The 9,811-nt window shown below is 46.1% G+C and overlaps 1 protein-coding gene across 4 annotated transcripts in view; it reads left to right on the top strand.

Annotated features, from left to right (window-relative positions):
• The first annotated feature begins 1,118 nt into the window (after positions 1-1,118).
• USP43 (ubiquitin specific peptidase 43) overlaps positions 1,119-9,811 on the top strand; it is a 48,440-nt gene continuing 39,747 nt past the window's right edge. For 3 of the 4 annotated variants that reach the window (XM_074342202.1, XM_074342201.1, XM_074342200.1), the window contains exons 1-2: positions 1,126-1,938; positions 9,623-9,754. In XM_074342202.1, the coding sequence (XP_074198303.1) occupies positions 1,420-1,938; positions 9,623-9,754 (651 nt within the window). In that variant the 5' untranslated portion in view covers positions 1,126-1,419. Of the gene's footprint in view, positions 1,939-9,622; positions 9,755-9,811 lie in introns of all 4 variants that reach the window. The other variant, XR_012499363.1, reaches the window with a different exon arrangement.

The following is a 9,811-nucleotide window of genomic DNA, read 5'->3' as shown; positions in this document are numbered from 1 at the left end:
TTTGTGTGTTTATCATCCAACCAGGTATCCTTTTCCAGAGAGGGTAAATAATGGCGTTTTCGAGAAACACTTTGAGTCTTCAATTGCACAGTACAGTCATTTGTTCTGAGCATAATCTTTACCCTTTAATAAATGCTTCTTTTCTGACTCAGGTAACTCGCTGCTGCCCTATTTAACATATCAAGGTGGATATTTAATAAATGATGATGAGTTATTCATCAAATAATAAGAAACATTTCAGGGTTTTGATATAATAATGCATCCTGCTGATCTCTTGTTGAGCTAGAAATTGAGAAATTCACTTTGCAAGTCTTTGCCTGATTAATTATAAACCTGACAGTTACAGGATAAAGTTAGCAAGGCCCCCAGAATTACCCAGGGAATCACGGGCGGGACAAGGCAAAGCCAATTCTTACACAGCCAACAATTCAGCCAGGATTTTGCGTTAAGAAGTGAACACAGGACCTCGTAGGAGGCGCGCCCGGGAGCCGGAAAACTTCCTGGTAAGCAAATTCTGAGCTTGGAAAGAGTCAGGCTATGCGGCTGGCAGCCTACAGACTCGGGTCTAGTTCCGGTTTCTCTGCCTACGGGTCTGTGACCTCAGCCCATTGCGTTAACCTCTCAACCCGTTTCTCCAACTAAAAGAAGGACGATCAAGTCTCACTTGAAGGTTTTGGTAAACTCTTCAACCTAGCCTGTAATTTAAGCAAGCAAACCGCAACCATCACGGGGCAGCATGCGGCTCCCGGTTCTGGTCCCAGTACGGCGGGTCCCGGGAAAGGCTCTACCTCCCCTGCGGGGCAGACGAGCTGGAAGGCGGTGGCGCCACACACACCTGAGCCTGCGGAGGAAACAGCCGTGCACAAAAGCGCTCCCCATCCCTTCGCGGCTCCCAGTGCGCGTCTGTGCACAGCGCCCGAGGCTACCCCTTGGGGAGTCTGCCTTTCCATTCTCTTCACATTCACCTGGACGTAATTACGGGAAACCTGGAAATCGCCAGGGCTTTGCAATTCACTCCAGGGCGTTCATATTTACCATTATTTTCACAGCTTGAAGGTTGGGAGGTGAATAGGAGCAAAGGTTAAATTCAGGTCGGTAGGCTTATAAGAGGTAAGGAAGCGGGAAGGGAGCCCGAACGCCCCGCTCCAGCGCTTTTATTCCGGGTCCGCGCCGCGGGGGCGGGACCCGGCGGGGGTGGGGGCGGTGGGGCGCTGCCCGGGGCGGGCCCTAAGGCCGGATTCCCGCGCGGGGCGGGGCGGCTCCGCCCTTGGCTCCGCCTCCGCCCGGTCCCGGCACACCTGGCCCGCAGGTAGCCGGCGCCAGGGTGCCTTTCCGAGCTTGGAAGAGCCTGTTAGCGGTTCGTCGGCCCTGAGTCCGGGGTCTGGGGGCTCCGCTCCTGGAGGGGCGCCGGCGGGAGCCATGGACCTGGGCGCGGGGGCTGCGGCCGGAGAGGGGCCGCCCGCGCCCCGACCCCGCCGCCGCCGCCGCTCCCTGCGCCGCCTGTTCAGCCGCTTCCTGCTGGCACTGGGCAGCCGCTCCCGCCCCGGGGACTCGCCGCCCCGGCCCCGGCCCCAGCCCCAGCCCCAGCTGGGACCTGGCGATGGCGACGGGGAGGGGGGCTTTGCCGGCGTCCCGGGTCCGGATCCAGCCGCGCCCGGAAGCCCCGGGGAGGAGCGCCCGCCCAGACCCCAGCCCCAGCTCCCCGCCGGCGACGGGGCGCGGCCCCCGGGAGCGCAGGGCTTGAAGAACCACGGCAACACCTGTTTCATGAACGCCGTGGTGCAGTGTCTCAGCAACACCGACCTGCTGGCCGAGTTCCTGGCGCTGGGGCGCTACCGGGCGGCGCCGGGCCGCGCCGAGGTCACCGAGCAGCTGGCGGCGCTGGTGCGCGCGCTCTGGACCCGCGAATACACGCCTCAACTTTCCGCGGAGTTCAAGGTAGGCAGCGCTCGGCGGCCGCCGAGTCCCGGCCCTTCTGGAGAAGTGCTTGCGCCATCAGGAAAGGGTGTTCCTGGGGACTTCTTTAGATGGCATTTACCAGTTCAGCTCCGGATAGTCGCTTTTGTTTTGAGTTGATTAGTATGTTATTGCTTGCGAATGTTTTCTTTTTGAATTAACTTACAGGCATTTTTTGAGGGGTGGGGGTGAGTGCAGGGAGCTGGTAGATTGGAGTGTATTCAACCCTTTTTTTCTTTTGCGTTCAACAAACATTCGTTGAAGGGTTCTAACGTCAGGGATAGAGTTACCAGTCTAGAGGCATGCGTTGGGGGTGGGGGGGGGGAGTCCGACTTCGAAGGCCAAGACCTCGGAGGAGGAGACGAAAGATGAGGACGCAGCTAAGCCAAGATCTAGGAATAATCCAGAGAGAGGGAACAGCACATAGAAAGGCCAGAGGCCTGAAGGAGTTGAGAACTGGAGGCATGAAAGAAACCGAGGGTGGTTGTTGCCCACAAGAGTAGAGAGGGGCCTATGTGAGGTTGGCCAGACCATGTAAGGTCTCGGAGGCAATAGTAAGGAGTTAGCATTTTGTTCTAAGCCCACTGGAAGCTAAGACCCTGCGCGCCAAGTACTGCGCTGAGTGCCGGAGGGGAGACAGTGCGTGTGCCGTACCGGAGGTGCTATCCTTTGGTTCAGTGTGAATTAAATCGTCTAGGATGCGTTAGCGTGGGTTTGTATCCATTGTCCCCGCGGTTACGGTCTACTTACCGGGGATGCTGCAGGATCATGAGGCTTTGGAAGTTATGTGTATCACTTCACCCAGGATTAAAGCAGGGTATTTGTTTGGGGTCCCGGTTGGATTAAAGAGTCCTGATAATTGATGCGCATGGCTGGCTTCCTGCTAAAAAACCACAGCTCTGGGCAGAGAGCTGAGGCTCCCCACAGACTAGGGACTGTTGTTCTTGGGGGAGGGGGAACTTGTCAGTGTTCATTCCACAAGCATCACCGCTCTTGAGTTTCAGCCTGAGAAAGCAATCCTTGCCATGTGACCCTAAAGGATGCCAACACTCACCGTCCTCTCCTCTGCTTCGACCAGTGAAGACCTCTCCTGCAGGAGTCAGTGGGTCAAATGGGTGTCAGTAATACCTCCTTTGGCATCATTTGCTTTTTAAATGTGAGAAGCAGTGGTTAAGAGCAAGTTCTTTGTGACCCTGAACAAGTTACTAAAAGCTCAACTGTGCCTCAACGTTCCTCATCTGTCAAATGGGACTCTAGTGGTACCTACCTTATTATAGGGTTGTTGTGAGTATAAAATGAGTTAATTATATGTCCTCACCTGCAGAGACCTGGAGGAGGCAGGGAGGTAATCTTTGTGTACCTTTTCTCTTGCTTGATGCATTCTCATCCTGTTACTGCAGCAGTGAGAGAGGCAAGAGGAGTTGAAATGTCTATCAAATTAGTAATCACTTTCCTTGACTCACCAGGATTTCCTATCTATTGTCTGCTCTCAAAGTGCCAAGAAGCTCCCTGTGAGCCTTGGAGAACTGAAGGATAATCAAGTTGTTAATACATTGATAAAGGTGATATGTCCCAGGGTTTCCTGCGACTTCAGGAAGGCAGCCTTGGAGAGAGTGGAGAAGGATTCCAGAATCTGGGCTTTTAAACCTTGCTGGTTGAAATCTAGGTGGGCGCTTCTTATTTCATAGATGAGGAGACACTTACTCATTCAACGGATATGGAGTGTCCAGACTCTGTACAGGGAGCATGGAATACGTGTGGGGTGATAGGCGTAACTCCTGATCCTGGGGCTCCTCTCCAGAAGCCTACAGTCCAGCAGGAGAGGTGGAAGTCAGTGAAATAATCCCAGGGGTGTATGATTAGAACTGATAACAAGTGCTACAACATGAAGATACAGGGCACTTCTAGCGGGAGGGGAGGTGGCGTGAGGAGGCAGGGCAGGAGAGGTAACCACTGAGTTGAGTTTTGAAGGATGAAGGGTCAACGAAGGACATGGGAGGGTGGGCAGATTCACTGTAGACCCTGAGACTGAAAATGTCAGTCACTGAGGGGGTAGGGCCAAGAAGCCTTTACGGCTGGGCAGAATGAATGAATGATACGATGAATTCATGAAAGCTGATATGGCTGGGGGAAGGGGCTGGAGAATTGGCTGGGGACAAGCCACCTAAGATTGTGTAAAGGAGTTTGGTCTTTAAGAGGGATTGTTAGGTTCAAACCCAGAAAGGGAGGAAGTTAGAAGGGACCAACATGCTGGAGTGAGTTACCCCGGCCCAGACACACATATGGGATGGGTTTGTGGTATCCCATCCTTCCTGAGCCCCAAGTCACCTGGCCTGCACAGACAGTAGGACTGCTTTTTGTTTTAACAGCAAGTAAATACATACACTTTTGAAATCCTGCCCATGGTATTATTCATAATATTTTGCTTTTCTAATGATGTAATTAAATGTATGTAACTATAAAAAATTGGAAAGTGCTAAACTGTGAAAAAAAAATCTGGAACTCCACCCTCTAGAGAGAACCAAATAAGCATGTTGATGTGCTTCAGATCATATACAAACAATTGGAAGTTCTAGTTTTGTATCCTGCTTTTTAAATTTAAGCATTATCATAAGACTTTCTCCTGGTCATTAAAATATTCTATAAGACTTAATTTTTAATGATTGTATAATATTTCATAAAGAGAGCTTGTCAATCCCTCGGGATACATTTATGTGCTGTACAATTTTCCAGTTATCACGCTGCATTGAAAATTCTTATATTTAAATCATTGTCCTTAGCTCTGATCCTTTCTGTAAGCTTAATTCCTTGAAGTGAAATTACATGGTTAAAGCAAAGATGGCTATTTTGTTATTTTTAGATTTCTTGCTTTTTAAATCAACTTTTTGAGGTATAAATCATGTACAATGAAATGCACCCAGTTTAAAATATTGAGTTATATTAGAGATACAACGCTGTGCAGGGTACACAGCGTACTGATTTCCTGCATTTGTATTGCAGCAGGGTTGCTGACAGTAGCGCTGGTTAACATCGACCTGTTGCATAATTATCATTTTTCTAGTGTTGGGAACAATTACGATCTAGTCTCTTAGCAAGTTTAATGTCTATAGTTCAGTTTTGTTGTCTATAATCACTGCCTAGGCGCACCTCCTTTTATTGCAATGTGCAGGCATTTCATCCTTTACAAGCTGAGGTTTTGTGGCAGCCTGCGTTGGGCAAGTCTATCGGCGCCATTTTTTCCAGCAGCATTTGCTCACTTCATGTCTGTGTGTCACGTTTTGGTAATTCTCACAGTATTTCCAACTTTTTCATGATTATTATCCTTGTTAAAGTGATCTTTAATGTCACTACTGCAGTTGTTTCAGAGCGTCATGAACTGCACCCGTGTAAGATGGTGAACTGAATCAATGAATGTGTGTGTTCTGACTGCTCTGCCGACTGGCCATTCCCCCATCTCTCTCTCTTTCCTCGGGCCTCCCTATTCCCTGAGACACACAATACTGAAGTGAGGCCAGTGAATAGCCCTACAGTGGCCTCTAAGTGTTTGAGTGAAAGGAAAAGTCAATCCATGCAGGAAACATCTTTGTGGTCTTATTTTAAGAAATTGCCACAACCGCCCCAAACTTCAGCAGCCAGCACCCTGATCGTTCAGCAGCCATCAGCATCAAGGCTGACATGTCACCAAGATGAGACTTGCTGAAGGCTCAGATGATGGTTAGCATTTTTTAGCAATAAATTATTTTTTAATTAAGGTGTGTACATTGTTTTTTTTTTTTAGACATAATGCTGTTGCACACTGAAGAGATTATAGTATAGTGTAAGCGTAACTTTTATATGCCCTGGGACACCAAAAAACTGGTGTAACTCGCTTTGCGATATTTGCTTTATTACGGTGGTCTGGGGCCGAACCCACAATACCTCCACCTGGACCATGTATTTGTTTCCAGGACTCATTTATCTACTAGTTGCAAATCTGTTCCCTTAAACCACATCTCTCCCATTCCCCCACCCTCAGCCCCTGATAGCCACCGTTTTACTTTCTGTTTTCCTGATTTCAGGTTTTTTAGATTCTGCATATAAGAGAGATCATACCCCGTTTGTCTGTTCCTGTCTTATTTCACTCAGCACAGTGTCCTCATGGTCCTCCCATGTTGCTGCAAATGGCAGAATTTCTTTCCTCGTGGCTGAGTAAAAATGTTATGTGTAGAATCTGATAGGTTTTGACATGTGTACCTGTTAATCACCATCCCAGTTTTAAGTATTTATTGTTTTTTGGTTTTTTTTAGTTTTTAAATCGACTTTATTGGGCTTGACTATTTTTAGTACTCCTATCAACAAATTTCTTTCGAAATAATTATATCAAATTTTAGATATACCAGCGATGGGTATTTTCCTATGTACAGGATGTTCTGTCATTAATTTATAGAACAAAAAGAAGTAAGTGTCTTGTTTTTATTTATAAGCAGTGAGGTGTTGGATTCTTGCATGCTTTTTTACTAGTCGTAGGAATTCCAGCTGCTGTTGGAGTTGTCTGTTCATATTGTCTGTCTATCCATTCTGCCTTGGTCTTAATGTTCTTTTTTCTTGTTTCTGTAAGTCCCTCAACTCTTGTCATATTTGCTGCAAACTCTCTCCTCCTTCTCCCTGCTGAAAGTTTTACTTATTTCATACCTTTTGAGAAGCATTCTATTTTATATACTTCTAGTTCTTCTATGGTTATATTAAGGATTTCCACCATCTGGAATTTATCTTAGCTTATGTGCTTGAGGATCAATTTTAGACCAACAATTTTAGGCGTGTGGGATGCCTCAAGTGATATGCTGGAGGCATTGCTTTTTTTTTTTTAACCTTTTAAAATTGAAGTATAGTCAGTTTACAATGTGGTGTCAATTTCTGGTGTATAGCACAATACTAAAGTCATACATATACATACATATATTCTTTTTCATATAGGTTAATATAAGATATTGAATATAGTTCCCTGTGTCATACAGTATAAACTTGTTGTTTATCTATTTTATACATAGTAGTTAGTATCTGCAACTCTCGAACTCCCAATTTATCCCTTCCCACCTCCTTTCCCCCACCAGTAACCAGAAGTTTGTTCTCTGTGTCTGAGTCTGTTTCTGTTTTATAAATAAGATCCTTTGTGTCTTTTTTTGTATATTCCACATATAAGGGATATCATATGATATTTTTCTTTCTGATTCTGGCTTATTTCACTTAGAATGATGATCTCCAGGTCCATCCATTTTGCTGTAAATGGCATTATTTCATTCTATTTTTTTTTTTATGGCTGAGTTGTATTCTGTTTTGTATATATATATATATATATATATATATATATATATATATATATATATACCATATCTTCTTTATCCAGTCATCTGTTGATGGACATTTAGGTTGTTTCCATGTCTTGGCTATTATAAATAGTGCCGCTGTAAACATTGGGGTGCATGCGACTTTTTGAATTAGAGTTTTCTCTGGATATATGAGGAGGCATTTTAAAAAAAAGTTTACCTTCATCATTTGTGTGTTTTGGAAGTTCTGGACAAAACAGTAAGACACCCAATGGAAATGGAGTAAAAAATAATGAACAGAAAGAAAATTACTAAATGGTTCTCGAAATCCATGTTTTAGAATTATTGCTGTCACTGATGGGGTCAGGTACAAACTAGAAGATCAAAAGCAAGACCGATTTAGAAACATATAAAAATGAGATTTCATCCCTAAAAACCAGAAATATGAAATAACTAGGAATATTTATTATAACAGATATCAGATAAATGATCAGTGTTGTGAGGGAGAAACCCACACTTGCACACACACACACAGGTGGAGCCGTGCCACACTGCCGAGTAGAAATACCAAATGTTGCTATTCATCCCTCCTGCGTTAGCATTTACCTCTGATGCGGTTCTGGTCACATTTCAAGAGACTTCCAAAGGACTTCAATAGTAGAATCAATAGGTAAAGTCATAAAAAATATTCTGTAAAACACCTGCCAGATACTGTTATAATTGGAGAAAGACCAATAAAGAACAGTGTTCATTGTAAAAAAAAAAAGTTTGCAATATACAAATGAAAATGAAAAAAAATCTCCTATGGTCCCACCTTTCTAAAACCATTTGTTAATATTTTACCATATATTTTCTAGTCTTTTATCTATCTATAAATCTACATAAAATAATCTCATATATTTTTGTATTAAAAATGACAGGATCATTCCTTTTCTCTTGAGCATCTCCTCAAGCATAATTTTTAAGGCCATCTGATATAAGTGTGCAGTAAGTTTCCCCCTGATAGCTGTAATACATTGAGGTATCTTTGCTTGTATCTCTCATTACCTTAGGCTAAACCCCGCGGCGTGGAATTTATAAAGAGGGACATCATTAAGGTCTTATCTTGTCTGTCTTCTTGAAATTGTCAAATTCTTTCTGGAAAGGTTGTGTGGCTCTCTAGCCAGACTAAGATGAGGTAAGTGTCAGTTTTAAAGGATTAGGGTGATTAGCAGGAGGGGAGTGGATTTCTCTTGGAAGGAAGAATAATTCGAGGTAGAGACGATAGACGTGGGAAAGTGTGTTTGCCTCCCTGCCACAGTGGCTCATTTACCAGGAGCTTTGAAGTACGTGAGGGAGTGGTGAGCGATGGATGGGACCAGACCGGAGGAGTTTGGATTGTTAGGTGGTGAGTCAGTGGGTCAGGAGGGGTTGGGAGTAAGGGCACCATCACCAGCGGGGCTCTGGAAGATGGGTCTGAGCTCTCCTGCCGGCGGTGGGTTGGCAGGGGGATGTCCCGGGGGCTGGGCTCCTCTGTGGGTAGGTATTGCCATCTGGATCAGCAGGAGTTAGCACTTAGCAATGGCACTGGGACTCCTCTGAAGGAGCAGGATGGGAAAAGTTGGGAAGCCAGAATCCGAAGCTGACTGATGTGTGTTTGAGGGGGAACCTGAAGGAGGACACTGATGCTAAGAGAAAGAGCTGGCTTTAGAGATTTCGAGTTGGAAGGGCGGGATCGAGGGACCCCTCCCCCGCCTCAACCAGGAGAGAATGTTGGTACTAAGGATACAGGTTTGAGGGAGACTGGGGGGTAGAGTTACCAGATAAAAGATATGATGCTCAGTTAAACTGAAATTTCAGATAAACAATAACTTGTGAGTAGAAATATACCCCTCAAGTTGCATAGGGCATACTCCTACCACAAGCACCGTTCATTGTTTATTGCCTATTTATTATTTACTTTATTCGCTAATCTGACAGCCCTGCTTGGGAGTCAAAGTGCAGAGAAGCCTGGGGGAAGAATCCAAACTAGACCCTCCTGTGCACCGAAGCTAGAGTGTTCCAGAGACTCAGAACCAGCATCTTAGTTAAACCTTGAATCTTGCGTCGACACATCCTAAGGTTTTCTGTAAATCCCAAGGAAAGACTAAAAGAAAGGAAAAGAAAACAGCCCAGGCCCTTTGATTCCACTAGCCGTGGTGAGGGTGGTCTGGGTCCGCAACCCCGCTCACACTGCTTCCCTGGGGGAGGCTGCTTCCTGCTGCGCAGGGTTTCTGAGCTGTCATTCCCCGTCAGGGCTGAATCGCCACCGTGGGTAGACTTGGTGCTTAGCTGGTTGTTGGAAAGGCCAAACTGCCCATCTGATTTCCCTCTGTTCCTTCCAGAATGCTGTGTCCAAGTACGGCTCTCAGTTCCAAGGCAGCTCGCAGCACGACGCCCTGGAGTTCCTGCTCTGGCTGCTGGACCGCGTGCACGAGGACCTGGAGGGCTCGTCCTGTGGGCCGGGGTCCGACCAGGTCGGTCACCCTCGAAACCACACACAGTGTTGGATTTCCTTTTCTTCTCCCTTGCGT

The sequence above is a fragment of the Camelus bactrianus genome, chromosome 16 (genome assembly GCF_048773025.1).
Source record: "Camelus bactrianus isolate YW-2024 breed Bactrian camel chromosome 16, ASM4877302v1, whole genome shotgun sequence".
Lineage (NCBI taxonomy): Eukaryota > Metazoa > Chordata > Mammalia > Artiodactyla > Camelidae > Camelus > Camelus bactrianus.
This window is presented reverse-complemented; position numbering and strand designations above follow the sequence as displayed.